Here is a 21882-nt window from a genome sequence, read left to right on the forward strand (position 1 = left end):
AATACAAATACAAATACAAATACAAATACAACGCCACAACAGGCAAAATGCCCAACGAGGTGGATGATAAAAAGATGCCCATAAAAATATGGATGTCATATGTTTCAAAAATACAGCAACCCAATTAAAAATGCAATTAACACAAATTACGAACAATATATACACATGATAAAATATTATACAATGCCCATAAAGAATACTTATGGTTGTCTTATTCTAAGAATGGATAGCTTCTCGATTTACCCCAACATGTTTATCGTATTTCTTTTTAAACGTGTCAATTGTGTTAGAATTTACTAATTCCAGGGGTAAGCTATTCGATTTATTAACAACCCTATTAGAGAAGAATTCCCTGCGACACCATAACCTTGCATTGTCCCTCACCAATCGATACTGGTGTCCCCTTGTAAAAGCAGTCGATTGGCGGTGTACTAAAAGTTCATGGTCCATCCTATCCATCCCATTGAAAATTTTGAACACTTCGATCATATCTCCTCGACACCTGCGTTCATCCAATGTAAACATATTCAAAAAATGAAGTCTTTCTTCATAACTCAAGCCCTGTGTGCCAATAAGGACATGCGTAGCTCTTCTCTGCACCCCTTCAACCAAGTCTATGTCCCTCTGTAGGTATGGTCTCCAAAACCTTACAGCATACTCCAGTCCAGGACGAACTAAGCCTCGAAAAAGCAGAAGAATGACTTTAGGAGAACGCGAAGAGACCTTTTTGAAAATGAGACCAAGCATTCTATTCGCTTTTTTGACAACCGCTGAACAATGTTCAGAAAACTTAAGTCGCTCGTCAATGAGAATTCTCAAATCGGTGACTCTAGTTGCATCCGGGATAGTGACACCATTCAACTCGTAAGAGAACCGTGGGTTGTTCGAACCAAAATGAGCGACCATGCACTTATCTACGCTAAACGTCATGCTCCATTCATTTGCCCATGCTGCAATCTTGTTTAAGTTGGTCTGGAGCAACTCCCTATCGCTTTCATTTCCGATTACCCCCATTAGCTTCACATCATCTGCGAATTTGCTAGTAATTCCATCGATACCCTGATCGAGTTTGTCGATAAAAAGTGAAAAAAGTATGGGGCCAAGGACACTTCCCTGAGGAACTCCACTTGTGACGTCTGTCCAACCTGAGAATTCCCTGTTCACCATAACTCGTTGCGACCTATCTCTTAACCACGATTCTATCCAATTCAGCAAGTTGCCCCCTATTCCAATCTCGTGTAAACGCTTCAAGAGTTTGCCATGTTGGACCCGATCGAATGCCTTCTGGAAATCAAGGTAAACAACGTCGACATTTTTGCTCTTACCCAAAGCCTTAGTCACGTAATCATAGAAGCAAAGGAGGTTAGTTACACATGACTTCCCCTTCCTGAACCCATGCTGATTATCCGACAATACATTATTCTCGTCTATCCACTTCACAAACTGCCTTTTGATGATAATTTCCAAAATTTTCGAGAGGGAGCTCGTCAAACTCACTGGACGATAATTAGACACCACTTCTCTACTACCCTTCTTAAATATCAGAACAACGTTAGCCAGTTTCCAATCTCTCGGGACGATACCCTCAGCAACACTACTCCTGTATATCTGTGCGACTGGCCCCAACAATTCATTAGCACCTTCCCTGAGAACCCTGGGATAGATATCATCTGGTCCTGGTGCTTTGCTTGCACATACATTTCTTAGAAGATTTAGGACCTCCACGTCTTCCACTTGAATATCGTTGAGCGTTTTATTACCCCATGCAACACCCGTATATCGAATATCATTATCTCCATTAAAAACCGACGCGAAAAAGTCATTGAAAGCACTACACATGCCTACATTGCTCTCTACTTTTTAGCCTCCTATCGAGAGGGGACCAACTGTCCCCTTACATCCATTATTGACGTATCAAAAAAATGATTTTGGGTCAGAGCCAATGTTATGCAAAAGAAGTGGTAGCCATTTTCGCAAGAATGCATACAGGAGGTACGGAACGAGTAGACAACCAACCATCAATTATTACATTAACATTGTAGCATTTTGCTAAAGCTTTCCTCCCCAATTTCGCTTTTTTTGCAAAAGGAATTTTTTATCTAGCTTAAAACCTGCTCCAAGTGACATATTCCCCACATAGGCAACATGCCATACACTCTCCATCCTTCTGATTAGGAAATAGTGTTTGTATTCAGAAAACCTGCATTGAAGCAGCCGAAACTGAACCCTATTGAAATGCTCTTTGTCAGCTGCGGAGGGTGCGGCCACCTTTATCGTGAAAACAAAAAAAAGACTCAAATACATGAAATACAAATTTTTTCAAATGTTTCGAAGAATTTTGGAAACTGATTTTTTTTTCATTTCTCTTCCCGCCATCTTTCTTCCAAACTTTTCTGCCCTCTGTATGCCCCCTCAAGGGTAAAATTGGCAGGGCCATAGCTTTAGCAAGCCTTCTCGGGGCTCTGGTGTATACTTTTTCAGGGGGCTCCCTTGAAAGGATTATGATAAAAAAAAAGGAGGGGTTTGTCCCCCTTATCTTCTCATTTTGCAGAATAAGAAACTCAAAAATTTCAAGAAATGTGGAAAATAAGTGTAAATATTTTTGTTGGGACCACCCATTTTGCTCAAGTTCCTGGAGCATTGTCCAGATTGCTCCAGCCTAGTTACGAGCCTAGGAGAATTACCATAATTTTTAGTTTTTCATGCTATGTATCCGTTATAGAAGGACCAGTGAAAAGTCTGACTTCAGGGGCCCACTAAAGATCCCAGGCTAGAAGCCCTTCTCCTGTATGTGGGGACCATGGCCCTGCTTATAGCCCACTGAGCACCCCCTCCCCCGGTAAATACGGCACTAGATGCCACGGATGGGCTGTAACTAGGAGTGAAGATCATTTTTTGTCATGGAGAAGAAAATCATTGAAATGCATCCTCAAGATCGACTGAGATGCCGCAAGATATTTAAAATTTCCAAGAGTGCTGCAAACATAAACAAGGTATGTAAAACCCCCTCTTTGCAGTCATCGGCAAGACAAAAAGAAATTTGTCCATAAAAAAGAAATGACCATTGTTGTGATCCGATATGTAAATCGGATGCTGCCGATATCAATCCGCCATGACGCCATCAATCATGTGTGATCCGCCTATATAAAGGAAGATTTCCTCTGTGCACATACACACAGATCAGGAAATTGCTGAAGCAATTGCAACTACTTATGAAGGGCAATTTTCACCCAATAGGAATCAGCCTAATAATACTAAATTGCGGCTTCGTAGAAAAGTTGCACAATTTATTCACTTTCACACAAATAATTCTACATGTCACATGGATCTAACAACTAATGATGAAATCAGCTCAATCATCAACTCATTGGATGTCAAAAAAGCACCAGGTGCTGATGAAATTAGAAGGCCTTGAAGTGCCTGCCAGAAAATATCATTACTCACATAACAGAAATTTTCAACAGTGCTTTAACATTAAATTATTTTCCAAAACCTTTGATACATTCTGTTATAAAAACAATTCACAAAGCTGGAACTGACCCACTTATGGCACAAAACTTCAGACCAATAATTTTACTGAGCAACTGGAGATTTTCAAGCAACAATCTTTGAAAAGATTGTTGCAAATAGGCTTACACAATTCATCATGAAAATGATTTAATTAGACCCGAACAACACAGGTTTCGACCTGAGCACTCTTGTGTAACACAGCTAGTGAGAGTCTCAGAGTTCATAAATGAAGCTTTTAACAATTTTGATTTTGCGGCTGCATCATTCGTAGACATAGCAAAAGCATTTGACCGTTGTGATTATGCTACATTGCTTTCCAAACTCAATGATTTAAATATGCCTCCCCATATAGTCATATTTTTCTATCACTATCTTTTAGGTCGAACTTTTCAAGTAAAAATTCAAAATACACTCTCTTCAATAAAACATTCATGCCTCTGTGCCTCAGGGCAGTGTGTTGGGGCCACAACTGTTCCTGCTATACATTAATGACATACCTTGTCACCAAAATGGCATAATATCTTTATTTGCTGACGACTGTGCAGTATTGTGCAGTCGCAGGGATGCAAATCAGGCCTTCAACAACTTACAAGAAACCATGTATGAAATAGAATATTGGTGTGATCAATCTGCCATCCAACTGAATAGTGACAAATGCAAATTTTTATGGTTCACTAGACGTCGTAAAATACTGGACAGACGACTTCAAATTGGTACACAATCTTTAAGCCCTGTTAGACAAATAAAATACTTGGGCTGTATCCTCAACAAAAATCTATCTTTCTCTTCACACATTTATCATGTAATAAACAAATCTAATAGAATTATGGGTATGCTCAATCGTATCACATTTCCACAGGCAAAACTTTCATTAAAGAACAAAATTATTCTTTTTAAATCCATAATAAGACCTACTCTACTCTATGCTTCACCAGCTTGGGCGCATGCTTGTAAAACAAATATCAAAAAACTACAGACTATGCAGAACAAAATACTCAGAAGATTTGTTGGAGCCCCTTGGTTTGTCCGTGGAATAAACATCAGACAAGACTTGGACATACCTCACATATTCACATACATTAAGAAATTAAACAATGATCAATTTGAGAGTGAATGTTTAATTCCCAATTCGAACATCTGAGGGAAATTGTTGACTATGATGCTGACTGCTTAAGGAAATATAGGAGGCCCAAACAAATTGGGCGCCTTACATGGGAGAGTTTGTAAAGATGTTTTCTTCTACAAATCTCATTGTATACATACTATTTTAATACACAAATTCTTTCATTCAATTGTGTATACTCACATTACTTGCATACTCTGTATCTATCCACTTTTGACATTTATTCGCATCTATTCGATTTGTATCTTCTCATTATTGAATTTTGTATATACACATATACTTCCCAATTGAACTTGCATATTGAACTTTGACCTGAATATGATGTACAAATACAAATACAACGCCACAACAGGCAAACTGCCCAACGAGGTGGCTGACTTAAGACCATCATGGATCCCCGAGCCATTTTTTGGAGGCCCTACCTACTACTGCTACACCACACATGCACCCCCACCCCGGAACCCCCAACGAATCGGTACATGCGGGAATGTGCGTGTACGTGTAGTGAAACCTGACGTGAAGTTTTTTGTTTCTCTGTAATGCTTGTTATGTGTAGTGCTGCCATCTGCCACCAGTTTTTCTAACTATGAGTGAAGTGTTATGATTGAATGATTTATCGTTGTAAGACTGTTGCTCTCTGTGGCGATACTTTTTAACGGGGAGATCGGCTCGCATTTGCGCCTTGAAGTTGGGAACCACAGAAAACCAACATCAGCCAACCACCACTGTGGGGTTCGAACCCGGATCCTCGCATCGCGAGTCCGTCACTATAACCACTCGACCACCACAGCGGCCAATGTACATATGAAAAAGGTGTAAAGAAAAAGAGCGAGAAGACTCTTTTTGAACTTTGGATTATTTTGCTTACATAAAATTTATCAATAGTAAATCCCCATTAATTTCTGATGCACTGAGTTGAAACAGAACTTTGTTACCTGTATTGCATTTTTGATGTTATTGCTGGGGTTTTTTGCGTCACGACTCCCATGTGAGGTTTTTTCCCCCATTCCACTTGGAATAGATGTTGCTAGCTGCAGATTGTGTGACCTGCTTCTGTGAACTGTGATGACATTTGCCTGCTTACAGCCAGATCATGACTTTTAACCAATTTGACCAGTTCTTTTTACATACACTACACATTCGTGCAAACACATATCTATCTACAAACATGTACACATTTTCTTCTTCACAGGCCTTCTTGGCCAGTTTTTATGCCGGCAGTTGGCCCTCGCAGGCTGGGAATCGGCTCAAAGTTCAATTCTGGTCTGGTCTGGTCTGGTCTGGTCACACACACACTTAATTCTGCCTTAGTTCCGTATCACGGCGCTGCGCGCTCGTGAGAGATGTTTTAATTTTAACTGTTTTATGTTTAGTTATGTTGAGTTTCATTGAATAAATTACTTTTAAACCACTGCATTTCCACCTCTTAACACATGGCGACGAGATATTGATTTGATCCCTGCGACTTCATTTTTCCGGTGATGATACTAGATTTTGTGACTTAATGTTCTGGTGATGCTGCTCAATCCTATGAACTTGTTGTTCCGGTAGTGCTGCTCGATCCTGTGGACTTTTTCCTATAGTGCTGCTCGTTTCCATGGACCTTTTCGTCTGTTCTGGCGCAGCGCAGTTGTTACTGCTCGATGGAGGTAAGAGGATATTTCTGATATTTCGATCGTTCGGTTTCGTGTTCTGGCCATTCGGAAATTTTTTTTTTTTTTTTTTTTTTGCCCCCTTCCTTTCTGGTTCAGAAAAAAAAAATTATGGCACGTATAGGATCAATGTGTGAATTCAATATTTCGGATCCTTCCTCGTGGGACCTTTACAGGGAAAAGTTAACTTACTTTTTGGAGGCTAATTGCATTGATACACCCGAGTTAAAATGTGCAGCTTTGATCACGGTATGCGGCACAAGGACCTTGAGTATAATTCGTTCTCTGATCGAGCCGGCTACGGTTGCCGATAAATCTTACGATGACCTCATTACTGCCCTAAAAAATCATTTCAGTCCGAAAGAATCTGTTATTTATTGTAGGTTTATGTTTCATAAATGTATGCAACGACCCGGAGAAGGGATAAATGACTATGTTGCGGAACTGCAAAGTATCTCGTACTTCTGTGAAGTTGACTGATTTTCAAAAAAACTCAACAAAACTTGTGGGTAAATGCAAAGTGCAGTTCAAAAATTGTGATTCAAGGTTGGAACTTTTGATTGCCAATGCTCGCTGTTCCAATATATTGGACTGTTCATGGTTTCCTTCCCTTGGTATTGGTTTCAGCGGCATAAATTCTATTTCTGATCCTGTACAAGGCGTTGTTGCTGAGTTTTCAGAGGTTTTTGAGGAAGGCTTGGGAACTTATGCAGAGCCTACTGTTAGTCTAGCTATCGATCCTAATTTTCCTCCCATACGCTGTAAGGCTAGAAATGTTCCGTTTGCACTCAAGGCAAAAATTTAAGATACTCTGGAAGTTCTCCAACGTGAGGGTGTTATCGAGCAAGTCGATAATCCAAAGTGGGCAACCCCATTGTACCGGTTCTGAAACCATCGGGTCAAGTTCGTTTGTGCGGAGATTACAAAATTACACTTAATAAAGCTATGGCTGCTTTTCCGTATCCGATCCCTTCCATAAATAGTTTGTTGTCAAACTTGAAGGGAGGCAGATTTTACGCTAAAATTGATCTCGCACAAGCATACTTGCAACTGCCCATGGATGAGGAGTCTGCCATGGCACAGACAATCATCACTCACAAAGGAGCCTTTAAGGTTAAAAGGTTACATTTCGGTGTTAATAGGGCTCCAGGTTTTTTCCAGAGCATTATTAAAGACATATTTGCAGGGCTTGAACGGGTAGTCCCTTATTTCGATGACCTTCTCGTAAGAGCCAGGTGGCGTGAAGAGTTGGCTTCCCGTTTGAAAATAGTGTTAACTCGTCTGCGAAATTCTGGACTTCGCGTCAAAAAAAAATGCCTATTTGGTGTAACAGAGATGGATTTTTTGGGGTTCCGCGTAGATATAAATGGAATTCATCATTCTAAGAAAAAGGTTCAGGCGATTCAGGCCGCCCCCATTCCTACTAATAAGCAACAGTTACAGGCGTTTTCGGGGTTAATAAATTTTTATCATGGATTCCTTCATAATAAAGCTATGATTGCGGAACCATTGCACCGGTTATTAGATAGTAACGTGCCGTGAGAATGGAAAAAAATTCACACTGAGAGAGACGCTCTGAATGTGTTGAAAAATTTAATCTCCTCTTCCAGTGTTTTGGTGCCCTTTGATGGCTCTCTACCCATAATACTTACTTGTGATGCGTCCCCATTGGGGTGGGCACCGTATTGAGCCATCAAATGCCAGACGGAAAGGAGGCTCCTATCGCTTTTTCTTCTGAGTTCTACTGAGCGTAATTATGCGCAAATAGATGAGAAGGCCCTGGCGATTATATCTGGTGTCAAAACATTTCATCACCTCCTATACAGCTATAGGTTCACGATTATTACTGACCACCAGCAATTGTTGTTATTGTTTAGTAGGACAACACCTACCCCTGATATAGCTCCGTGAATGTTGCGATGGTCGTTGATGCTAAATGCATACGATTTTGATCTCCTACATCGTTCAGGAAAAAAAGATAGGTCATGCGGATGCTTTGAGTCAGGGTTGTTTGGTTTAGACCACGTTGGGTTAGACACTTGGTTAAAACCAAGTGGTTTTTTAAAAAAACCACTTCGGTTTTTTTCAAAAAATCAAATAAAAGTTGCCTAAATATCATTTTTTTCCTTGAAAATATCATATTGGTTCATTATTAGCCAAAATGTTTCATTTTTACCACATTTTATATCCTTGGGTTACATTCTGATGCTCTATCTTTAGCAAATTCATGAATAAGGAGTGCATCACACATATAAATGTAGTGGTGTATTATCTCACAGGGTTTCTTTTTCCCTTCACAAAGAAGCAGCTACAGTAGTGATACCTATACCATACCTATATACCATATTCATGTCAATTTTCAAGTCATTCTGACAATCGTTCTTTTTTTACAGTGTTTTGAAATCAGAACCTTAGTTATAATCACCCTGTATATCGTAAATCATTGCTAATTAATCTGCATTATTTATGCTTCATTAAATATATTATATTCACCTAATTTTTATTACTTTTTGCAAAATAGCTTCCTAATTAAGTATACTGAAAGTAACTGGAGAAAAACCTTTATATATTATATGATTAATAATAACATTAAAAGAATTTTCAAACACACAGTAATCCATTGAGTTAAGCAAAAAATAATTAAATTGCAAAAGTTGGTTTTGTAATAAATATTTATTGATTAATTAGCATGGGAATAGTGTTAATTATATTAATAAACATTTTATTTTAGTTAATTATTGGAAGTTTGAATGATTTTTCAGATATTTTATTGTTTTTAATGTTAATACTATTTAAAACAAAAAAAACGGTTTAAACCAAAAAAACCCAGTTTTTTGGTTTTTTTTTAAAAAAATGTTTTTTTTTACCAACCCTGCTTTGAGTAGGCTACCACTGCAGAGTCCTGAGTTTAAGGTTCCGCCACACATTGAGGTTCTTTTTATAGAAGATCTGGCGTGTCCTCCGGTTAGTGCAAGGGACATAGCAAAAATGACTTTGCATGATCCCGTTCTTTCTAGGGTTCTAAATTTTGTTTTGAGGGGGTGGCCTGACGCGGAATTGGGTTCAGAATTCAAAGTATTTTCCTCAAAGCGAAACGAGTTGTCAGTTCACAAAACTGTCTGCTGTGGGGAAATCGAGTGGTGGTGCCTGCGCCGGGCCGTTCGATGGTGCTATGTGAGCTTCATCTCGCTCACCCAGGAGTGGAACGCATGAAAAGCTTGGCACGCTGCTACGGATGGTGGCCTCAAATGGACTTTGATATCAAAAATCACGTTGCTGGTTGCTCGCCTTGTCAAGAGACGAGACATGCTCTTCTATGTTCTCCTGTACACCCTTGGGAGGTGACTAGGGTCCCCTGGTCATGGATCCACATCAACTTTGCTGGACCGTTTCAAGGACGGAAATTACAGATTCTTATCGATTGCTACTCCAAGTGGACTGAAGTGAAAGAAATGTTGTCTACTACTGCAGCATCTACTATAGATGAACTCCGAGACATATTTGCCGTTCACGGAATTCCTGATGCTATTGTTTCGGACAATGGCACGCCCTTCAAATCTGAAGAGTATGGAGAGTTCCTGCACAGAAATGCTATTCGCAGAGTGCTCATAGCTCCTCGAAGACCGGCAGGAAATGGCCAAGCCGAACGTGCAGTTCAGACAATTAAGGATGCCTTGCGACGTATTGTGGCTGGGTCTAATTCTATCACAATTGACATGTTTCAAAAGAAGTATGATAGCATACTGGGATAAATCGAGAAGCTATTCATACTTAGAATAAGACAACCATAATCTTTTTATGGGCAGTGCATTATATAGCATTAGTTACTGCAGTATAGTCTTTTGCGATATATGCTTTTGTATTGGGTTGCTATATTTTAGTTATATTTGACATCTATATTTTTTATGGGCATCTTTTCTTAGCCACCTCACTGGGCAATTTGCCTTGTGTGGGATTTGTTTTTGTATTTGTATCAATGTTGGGATCTCAAATGTATTTAGTGCTGTTGATAGGGGCAAAGTTGTGAAATAATTCAGACCATTATCACAGAATTTCAGGGTAACCCTTCAAATTTGCCCATGTAGTTTACGTGCCTTCTAATGGATTCTTGCCCTACTTTTAGATGGTGGTTAATTTTCACTTGTTTTATGCGTGATAAAATAAAAATACCAGAAAATTAATAAGTATATGCCAATGGAAAGCACATTATAAAAAAATTTGAATGAACACATGTATTAATTCTGTATTAAAGTAAAGTCAGCACTTATTAAAATCATGGCTAACATTATCATTTGGGTATTGTATTCCAAAGAATGGAACGGACCAATATTGTTACATGGGAAAATTTTTTTTTATAGTTATTGGGACTTTGGTTAATGTTATCATAATTTTTTTTCCTGTCAAAAAGTTTTTTGCTCATTCTGAAGCTAAAGTTTAACCAAACTTATTTTTCCCGCACGTTATCATTATCAGACTACAAGCAGGGCCGCAACTAGATGCTTGGTCACCCGGGACAAGCGCGCATTTTGACGCCCCCTTGTAATGTTGAAGGAGAGGTTTCAGAATGAAATTTGCACCTCCTCATGTCTAGCACCTGGGGCATGAGACCCGTCAGCTCCCCCTAGTTGCAGCCCTGACTACAAGACTATGTAGGAGACTAGAAAGTGTTCTCTCATCACTCTCTTGTTGACAAGCATTTTTGTACTTAGTGATATATATAATTTGTCCATAGTGTACACTGTGATTGATGTAAGTGTGGAGTTGCTTTTGCAATTGCCTTCCTATAGTGAACTACATATGACGAAAAAAGCCCTTTCCTTCAGTTCTTGATAGATTTCTTTCAGGAGACCAGATTCAAATTCATTTTTTGAGGGACTTTCTCCAAATGTATATGAAATGTATTGTACATTTAAAAAATATCGTAATTTGTGATATATATTTCAGTCACATTCTAACACCTCGCAATGGCTAAATAACAAAAATGAAGGATTTTAGCTTAACCGTTTAAAAGCCATAGTTTTTATTTACAAAAATATCAGATAAAAATTGATTCAAACATTTCTGGTTTTTTATCGTGTATAAAGAAGAGTTCAAAGTATTTTTTGAAATAAATTTGGAAACTTCAGGTTAATATAAACTTTTTTGACAGAATTTGAAATTTGACATTTTTTTGGGCACTTTTTCCCCATTTCAATTAAAATTCGCCAAAATTTCAATTTTGAAAAAATTATTTTGTGTGTTTCTACCACTTGATATATCAATCAAAGTAAACCAATTATTTTTTTCTATTGTTACTGTTCCATAAATGGAACAGTAACAATAGAAAAAACCTTACAAAAGAGCGGGATTCTAGAGATATGTAATGTGCAGTTCACTCTGGGCCGGACTTAGGCAGGTGCGAATGGTGCGGCCACACCGGGCCGAAAAAGGGGATAAAAATATTTTGATTACATCTTGACTTCAACTTCTTAGCAAAGCAATAGCTTAAAATTCAGTCCATGTTAGAGGAGCACTAAGGTTGAGGGTCTGGATAGATAATCAGTTTTCTAGGCCTGAGAGCCCCTTCAAGTTCCTGGGGGCGCACTCACAATTTTTTCACTGGAAAGCAGACACTTTTGTCCATATTTATTTGCCAAATGATAATTTTTTATGACTACGAAGTACAGTCGAATCCCATTATAACGAACTCTAAGAGATCGTAGAAATCACTTCATTATAACGAAATTTCATTATAAAGGAATTCCAGGATATTTAAAAATGTCCCTATGTAAACTTATCTGAAGGATTAGAAAACTGTTCGTTAAAACGATATTTTTGCTATAACGGTATTCGTTAAACGGAGGCAGGCACCAGAGTACCCATGGACACCATGGGGTATTGGAAAATCTCTGTTCAGAGGGACTGCAATTTTTTTTTGCACAATACTGTAAAAATAATTAAGCCCATCCCTGAGTGCGCTGCTTCCAACCCCAGGATGTTGTCATCATTCGACATGTGTATAGGGGCGAATTATGGGTAATATGGCCCACAGGAATGTGTTTTCAGGGTTGAATTTTTCATAATTATATTTGGTGAGTACTTTTTTATTCTTGCATTCTTAGAAATGCATGTTTTTGTGAACCGCACACTAATCAATCTGAGATCGGCAATCATAGATAGTCTTGTGCTGTATGTAACCATGTCCAAAACATATCTCACATTGGAAGAAGCTGTAGGATATTTAGAAACTTTTAAATATATATATTTATAACTCACAGATATATGCCACTTGTTAATGAAAATGAGAACATCACCGATGAAGTTGTTATTGTTGAAAAAGATCTAGTGACAACAGTTCCAACTGATGTATATGAAATGCTGGAATGCTAGATTTATTTTGCAACAACGAGGATGAGGTATTAGGAACTCCCAAAACGTGTTCTTCAAAAGATGTAGGGCAGAAAAAGTGCAACACTCATGTGAACATTTCAAGAAAAGGCAAGACAGTTTTGAGCAATCTGAAAAAACAAACACAGAAAAAACCATTGCATAGGATAAAGAAATTCTTCCTAGAATCCGATGAAAACCTCAGCTCTGGATTCCAAAAATTTGCTGTATGACCATTATAGCACATTAGAAACTTCATTCAGAGTTGCGAAAAGCAGATCGTATTTCACATTTGGAATTCCGAAGAGAAATGACAATGAAACTTCTATGAACAAAGGAGGGATTAATTATTCCTCCAGATCCACTTTGTCAACTGAAAAAAGATACCTGGTCATTTGATGGCCATTACATTGTGTCTGCAATGCAAGGACAGGGTGCGGTTTGCAGAAAAATACTAAATGATACCAATGTGACAAACGGGTTCATCAAAGATGTTTTCCTTCTTTTATCATGGACATTAGAAAAAAAATTGAATTTCTTGCACATTTTGTGTTAAAAAAATTGGTATATGTTGCGAATTTGAATTGGTACTAGAAAATAGAAAATTTTGTGTGATAACTGTACTCCGGCAATAAAAAATTGTGAGAATATAGGTGATACCAGTTTTCCCTTTTGCCTCTCCCCAAGTGCCAATGTCCCATTTATGGAACATCGTGAAAAACAAATAAATTTTTTTTTCTTCAAATTTCAAAGTTGATCTATGTATAGGCAGGCAAAAGGACTTCAAATTTAAAAACAATAAGTGATTTTGTTCATAGTCCGGCCTTTAAAGGGTTAATAGGAAAAAAAAGTCCCATTTTAAAATTTAAAAAATAGAACGATTGAACATTAGAAATAGGTGTGATGAAATCACACCTATTTCAAAGTCTCATAGAAGTTCATCCCAGCATCAACAACCAGAAAGTGGCTTCCCTTGATGTTTCATGGCTGAGAAAATAGCACATCTCTCTCTAGTATATATTATATTATAAGTATAACTCTAGTTTTATATTATACATTTTATTTTAAACAGTTTATGTTGTACATTCTATCACTAATAAACAAGAAAATAAACCATTAAGATAAAACTAGCTAACACTTAAACTGTCTTAATAACTCAGCTGTGTGTTTAGTTTTGAGATAATTTTCTTTACTTTGTTGTAGTAAATTGAAATAAGATTGTTGATCATGGTTAGGATTAATTTAGAAGAAGTGTTGAAGTAACCTTATGATAAGGTTTGGCTATATAAGTTATGTGAATGTTTCTTCCAGATAGTTTTTATTAGTAAAAAATAGAGGTTTATTTATCATTGATGTGTGTATTGATAGAAAAGCTTTGAATTTGCTGGAAAAAATTAAGAAGTTGACAAGAGGTCGTGGACACCAAATTGATGAATTAAAGAAAAGAATGGATCACCTGGATGCTTTGCTTGGAGAACTTGTAGAGAAAATCACTGAAGATGTGCATAAACCAGCTGAAAAAGCAAAAGAAACAATACTTCGAAGTAAATTACGCCTAGATGAAGTAGAAGTACGTTTTGTTTTTCTATATTAATGGTGATGAAACTTTTTAATAAAATAATTCTATAACTGAAAAGAGAAGGTAGGCTTTTGCAGCTGGAGCTCGTAATAAATTTCATACCTTTTGGGCTGCTATGCTATGTTCCAAGCTTCTTTGAAGCAGGCATTTCATACACTACTTTGGTGGACATCTTTGGTGCTGTTCTTGATGAGTGAGGAGACTAAATGACCTCCCCTTGGATGACCGTTGTCCACTGACACTTTTGCTGGAGATGTGGAAAGGTCAACTTCATTGTTGTGACGTCAAGCAAGTGACGTGTTGATGTTGATGGAATGTGGCGATTTCTGATTGGGTGGGTGGGGTCTTCAAATTTGAAGAGGGGTTCAAATTCAGAAGAGTTGATTTTCTAACCATCCTGATCTTGGTCTTTCGAATTGTCAGGTGCCATATCTTGCTTCCTGTTAAAATTATCTCTGTGCTTAACTATCTCACTATTCTCAAGATTCCTCTCACTTCATACAAAAACTCCATGGGATTACACATCAGCTAAGCGACATTCTAGTGAGTTTTGATGTCACTTCGCTCTTCACCAACATTCCTGTCCCAGTCTCTATCAAAATTATTGATCATAACTTTTCAAGGAATCTCATCAATCTGTTACAGCATGTCCTGGTGACCACCTACTTGAAGTGGAATGGCGAAATATACGAACAGACTGATGTCTTAGCTATGGGTAGCTCCTCTCAGTCCTGTTGCCACAGATCTATTTATAGAGTACTTTGAGAAAAAAGGGCATTGATCCCCCCCCCCCCAGCATCAAATGACTTGGTTTAGCTACGTCAATGACACATTCTTTGTGTGGCCACATGGTGAGGAGGCATTAAATGAAATTTTGGGACAATTCAACCGACAGCATTATCAGATTAAATTTACTATGGAAAAAGAAAACAACTGGCAATTACCTATCCTGGACGTTTCCATCTCCACGAAGCATGACGGTACTCTGGGATACTGTTTTCTGCAAACCTACACATACAGACTGGTATCTTCACAAGGCAATGAATCACCATCCAGGACAAAAACGTGCAGCACTAAAAACTCTCATCCACCATGCCAAACAAGATAACCTCAACGAAGAACTAGATCATTTTGACCGAGCCTTGCAATCAAATGAATATACACCTCAGGAGAGCTATCCTCCCCAGAAGACCCAACAAAAAATCCCAGGATGTTCCAAACAAGATTAGCGCAGCTTACCTCCCATATGTAAGAAATGTCACTGACTGAATCGATTTCGTACTTTGGAAACACAACATTTCCACGATCTACAAACCAATTGATCAACATATCACTTGCTAGATGTCACAACAATGGAGTTGATCCTTCTGCATCTCCAGCAAAAGTGTCAGTGGACAACGGTCATCCAAGGAGGTCATTTACTTTCCTCGCTCATCAAAAACAGCACTGAAGATATCCACCGCAGTAGTGGATGAAATGTCTGCTTCAAACAAGCCTGGAACACGGCATAACAGCCTGAAAGGTATGAAATTTATTGTAATTCTATAACTCTTATAAATCTTTCCAAGCTAGATAGGGAAATTTCAGTTGTGGAATTCCTTTTGTTTTCTTTTTTTCGCTTTCAAAACGGGAAATTCAAGATAGTAAACTTCATTTATGAGTTTCCGTGATATCCCATTTTGATACAAAATTTGGTGGCTGTGCTCATGTCAAAACAGTTATGAGGCTAAAGGTCTACAGAGGAATAAACTAATGTGATTTAACTTACTAACAACGTAACTTACTTTGGAATTCATACGACAAAATGTAAATATTAAAGGCCAAATTATCACCAATTTAGTTTTAGTTTCATCAATGTTTAATCCATAGTGCTAAAAATGAGACTGCTCAAAATTCAATAAAGGAGCTTTTTATACAGATAATGTATGTATTTTTAATGTAGTAATGTTTATAAGATTGGTTGTAACCCAATTCTAGTCAATATGTTTATAGGAGTGACTGTCACTACTCTTCTTCTATCTAATATAAAGGTGCTGACAAATATACAGAGCCAGTGCTGGTCTCTTCTTCAGGAGGAACACCCTGACACTGGTTGAAGGCAAAACATTTCTGAGACTGTGTGTGTGTGTGTTTAGGCTGAGCCTGGATTAAATCAATTGTCCCGCCCGCCCCAACATTTTGCCATGCAGTGCACATGAAGTCCAACTATGTTAAATACAAAGATAAAAAAATTTGAACAAAAATAAAATACAAATTTGATATATGAACTTGCAGGTATTAGATACAAAATAAATAAATCAGATATATGGATAAGATGCAAAACAAAAAGTAAACCATGGATGTATGAAAAAAAATCAAATGACAAATGGAAACAGAAATCCAAATTTATCAAAAATTTTCATCTGATGGTTCTGCTCACCAGAACTTCAATGAGGCCCAGAAAACAAAATTTTTAATTTAGTGAGAAAGTTATTAAATAAAAATACAAAATCTGAAGTCACAACAGGTAAATTGCCCAACAAAGTGAATGGGGGGGGGGATGGATCAAAAAAACCAAAACAGTTAAAATATTAAAAAATATAAGACACTATATATAAAAATTAAGTAAAGAAAAATGTTGGAAAAAGCCTTTAAAAAGTGGTTGTCATAACCTAAATTCAACAACTTAAAGTTAGGAATAATTCAGAAAAAAAATTCTATAAAACAACTGAAGGCATGATACACTGCATATAAGAATGTGGTTCTCATTCATTTTTAGTTTGAATAGCTTCTCGATTGCCCCTGCCAAGCTTATCAAATTTCCTTTTTAAGGCATCTGTTCTGGGGCATTCATGCAGGGCCAGACCTTGAATCCTATGAACTTCGTGGCCACAGAAGACACCAACTGAAGCAGCCGATTTCTTACGGTGCCAACTGAAGGGGGGGGGGGGTGATTTGTTTGGACAATTTCTTATCACTAAAATATTATTTAGTTACACTGCCCACAAAATGTCCTGAACCGACCCTGCATTCATGACAACAGAAGGTAAGCTATTGCATACATTTACAGTCATGTTTGAAAAAAACTTCCTGCAACACAAACAACCTGGAGTTGTTGCTGACTGACTGAAACTGGTGTCCCCAAGTTGAAGCACATGACAGTATAACAGTATTTCATCATCCATCTCACTTATAATCTGGAATACTTCAATAATATCTCAAACACCAGGGGTGGTTCAAGCTTACCTTCCATCCGGGTTTCAAAGCCTCATGTGTAGACTGATAGCCTATTAGACACCCTTGTGGGAGGCTGAAAGCACTTTCCCAAAGATTATGTCACTTTCCACTATTACCGTATTTTCCTGTGTATAATCTGCAGTGGCAGATAATCCGCATGCAAAATCTGAAGAAAGAAAAAGAAGCAAAGTATAATCCGCGGCAATGTATTATCCGTAGGATTTAAAAAATAATAATAGTTTACACACAAAACATATTTTGCATTATGCAAAACATATTTTACATAAAACATAATTTACATTATGCAAAACATATTTTACATAAAACATATTTTACATAAAACATATTTTACATAAAACATATTTTACATAAAACATATTTTACATTATGCAAAACATATTTTACTTAAAACATAATTTACATAAAACATATTTTACATTATGCAAAACATATTTTACTTAAAACATAATTTACATTATGCAAAACATATTTTACATAAAACATAATTTTTTTTTTATAACAAACATTATTTAATTTTTCAATCAAAAACCTTCAAATTCAGACTCATCAACATACTTATCAGGCTGATAACATAGTATTTATCATCAAATAACATCATTTTCTGCAGAGTGCCATAGTGGTAGATAATCTGAATTTTTTTAATTTTTAACCACTTTTCAACAGATAATCCGCTGATTATACAGAGGAAAATATGGTACTACAAAAGTTTCAATAGCTGGCTGATGCAAAACCTTTGTAGTAAAAGCAGAGAGTGACATCATCATCTGATAAGTCGCCAACTGGTGGCAATGTCAGCAATTGTGAGCTTTGTCCTAAATTAGGACTGTCTGTCCATGTACAGCACTGTTCAGTGCACACAAGCCCTAAGGAAAAAGGATTCATTGACTTTGTAGTCTAGTAGTCTAAGGCACTTACCTGGCTGGTGAGAGGATGCGGGTTTGATTCCCCACAAAGCCAGTTGAATTTTCTTTCCTGGATTTATCTTCGCATCATCCAGCTATCGAAACCTTTCATAGTGAAAGTGCTTTACCTAAGAACCTGATTTTTCAACCGTCCAAAGCCATGCACTGTTGTTTACCGAACAAACTAACTTGACCATAATATGTCCTGCTGTAAAGATACTGCCTATTTTTAGGTCCAGAATTATTTCACACAAGGATGACGTCACTCTCCGCTACCATACGAAGGTTTTAACAACTGGCTGTTGCGAAGATATATTTTGGAAAGAGAGAAAATTCAACTGCCCCTGTGGGGAATCGAACCCACGTCCTTTCACTTTCTGGGTGAATGCCCTAGACCACTAGACTACAGAGGCACAGAATCTCTCAATCTTTCCTTGGAGCTCGTGTACACTGAAAGGGACCGTATATAGATGGCCGGACCAGACTCAGGGGGGCCAAGCTCTCACACACACACACACACACACAACTACTGACAACTCCAAAATATATCTTCGCAACAGTCAGTTGTTAAAACCTTCGTATGGTAGCGGAGAGTGACGTCATCCTTGTATAAGTCGCTATCTGGTGGCAGCGTCAGTAGTTGTGAGCTTGACCCGAGTCTGGTCCGGCCGTCCATGTACGGTCCCTTTCAGTGTGCATGAGCTCCAAGGAAAGATTGACAGATTCGGTGCCTCTGTAGTCTAGTGGTCTAGGGCGTTTACCCGGAAAGTGAAAGGACGTGGGTTCGATTCACCGCAGGGGCAGTTGAATTTTCTCTTTTTCCAAAATATATCTTTGCAACAGCCAGTTGTTAAAACCTTTGCAGAATTATTCCACCATTCTTAATTATGTTAGATAACATTATCTGCATTAAAGCTTCCGTTGATAAGCCATCATATTATTTTTTTTCCTTTTGAGGTTGAATTTTTTAATAATTATAAAAAAATAATGAACACCTTTTTAATGCTAAATTATCTACTCCAAGGGTCTCAGGGCCAGGGTGGGATTACGATATTTGAACATACTGTATAGTCAGGGCCCGGCTTGGGATTTTTGCGGCCCTTAAAAAAAAATTTGTGATTCCCCCCCCCCCCTGAAAAAATTAATATAGTCGCTCTATAACTTATGAACTTTTTGTGTTGTGAACAGAAATACTCTGGCAGTCGTAGTGAACATTTGATTGCCTTTACCAACAGGTGAATAGCAGTTTTGGTGAAAATTATTCATGCAGTATATATGATGGAGTAGAAAATTAAAATGTCTAGAAATAACTCACTTTATTACGCTCATTTTTTTTTTTATATTTCAGGATCCTACTGATGAGTTGGATTAAATTAATGATCAAAAATTATATTTTAAATAATAATTTCCAATAACTAAATTGTTGGAATCTGGGCCACAATTAGGAGGGAGCAGCAGGATCTGGTCCCCTGGGCACTGAACCAGAGAGAAGGGGCTTCAAATTCACCCTCAAAGTGCTTTTTCTACATTACATAGGGGGGTTCCAAAATGTGTGCTTACCCTGGCTGTCAAACACACACACAAAGGCTCAAATCAAAAAGTCATGTTTTTTCATTAAAAGCTGACCTTTATAAAAATATTTTAAAAATGTGAATTGTAAAATTCATACAAAAAATGTTCTCAATAATTATTTTCATGTAATATACGTGTTTTCATGTAGATACCTCCTCAGAACATCATACAAAAATTTAAATCTGGAAAATGATGACTGTAAACAAGTGAGCAAAAAATAATCTCTTGAACAAGCTGTCGAGCGTGAAAGTGAATTACATTTTGATTAATTTGACAAATGTAGTCTGACACCCGGCACCAGCCCTACCTGAATAATAAAACCTAAAGATTGTAATTTAAATATTTAAAATATTCAAATTGATACGTTATGATGTTATTTCTTTTATCAGATATATGAAAGAAATTTTTATCCAGGGCAGGATCTAGAAGCAAAAACTGAGTTTGTCATCTGGGTCAAGTATCCATTTTGGCATATCCCCACATAATTTTGAATGAATAAAGAATAAACATGGCAGCCTTGATCCAGCGCCCTCTGCATCAGACCCGCCCTCCTCGCTTTTCCTACTTAAGGCTCTATTTTTATCATTAAGATCATTAGTGTCAATTTGGCCCTAAGGCCGGTATTACACTGTAAAAGTTTGATAAAATCCCTTTTATAAAACTTGAAAAATCTAACCAATAAGGTTATTGACCAATCGGTGACTTTATTGGCCGGCCTAAGGCAGAATGTTTTGCATTGTTCTGCAACAAGCCCTCGGCTGACCCATAATATATAGTTTTCTACATTTTTCTTAAAATTTTTCCAGATTGTGTGTTCTGCAGTAGCACTGATTTTCTTGCAATACGTCACAGATTACAACATATTCTGCTTTGAGGCAATTTGGTTGTGCTGATTACAGCAACACTAGCTGTAATCAGCTTAAACCTAGGAGCATTCAGATATAATTCCTTTAATAGGAGGCAGACACATGACCTTATCAGAGAATGAACCACTGGAGCTGCAATCTAAGTTTTTGATCTTTTAATTTTTGTATTCTAACATTTATGCTAACTATTTTATGCATGAATTGCTTTTCATGATACAACATTTCAGATATCGGTACTAGATGAATAATGAGATTAAGAAAAGAGAAGGGTAAAAAACCAAAGACACAGAAACAAACACCTTAACTTTTTTTGGACATAAATATATACGTACAGCAGGTGAAAAGAATCCAAAAAAAAATTTCTATAGATTGCTGGAAGTCCCTGGCTTTCACATTCCGTCCAATTTGTCATCCTGGGCAAGCAGTTCATCCTAAGGTTGGGCCCGGGGCAAACATAAATTTGAGGGGGGAGGGATACTTATACATAATTGTTTGAGGTTATGTTATCAGAGTTGTGAATGTTTGTTTTTTACAGGTGCTGCCAGCTATCTTTTTCCATAAGTTCAGGTAAAAATGGCATGAAATCATGCAACAGTTATGTATAATTATTATCAAAATAAATTCTTATATATACTATGGCATTGACTTACTTTGCACTTTCATCAAAGTAATCAATTTTGCATTTGAAAATTCAACGACATGTGGAAACTAAATATGCAGAATAAACTCATAATTTTGTCTTTGAATATAACCATGATGAAAATATAAACAAACAATATACACCCAGTGGCAAAAAGTTATGAACACATTGCTACTCACTACTAATATTGTGTGGGATCTCCTCTGGCTTTGATGACAGCAGATATTCCTTTAGGGGCCTGGACTCTAAGTTGCTAAAACCATTGAGGAGGAATATTAACCCATACTAACAAAATGGCAGCTCTTAATTCCCTCAGATTAGAAGATGGTGTTTCTAAGCTTTCAACACACCTTTCAACCTCATCCCACAAATGCTCAATTGTATTAAGATTGGGTGACTGAGGGGGCCATTGAAGCAATTGAAACTCAGAATCAT

At 37.4% G+C, this 21882-nt stretch overlaps 1 protein-coding gene and 1 non-coding gene across 3 annotated transcripts in view; one reads left to right on the top strand and one right to left on the bottom strand.

Moving 5' to 3' along the window:
* LOC149065787 (laminin subunit alpha-1-like) overlaps nucleotides 1-21882 on the top strand; it is a 438052-nt gene that overhangs the window by 285109 nt on the left and 131061 nt on the right. For both annotated transcript variants that reach the window (XM_089253835.1, XM_089253836.1), the window contains one exon: nucleotides 14020-14221. In XM_089253835.1, coding sequence (XP_089109961.1) covers nucleotides 14020-14221 — 202 coding nt within the window. The remainder of the gene's footprint in view (nucleotides 1-14019; nucleotides 14222-21882) is intronic.
* Nucleotides 18709-18782, bottom strand: TRNAS-AGA (transfer RNA serine (anticodon AGA)). Its single transcript has one exon. It is a non-coding gene; the product is annotated as a tRNA-Ser (tRNA).

The sequence above is a fragment of the Pholcus phalangioides genome, unplaced genomic scaffold (genome assembly GCF_987345545.1).
Source record: "Pholcus phalangioides strain wild (caught in Gottingen) unplaced genomic scaffold, Ppha-v1.0 ptg000039l_1, whole genome shotgun sequence".
Lineage (NCBI taxonomy): Eukaryota > Metazoa > Arthropoda > Arachnida > Araneae > Pholcidae > Pholcus > Pholcus phalangioides.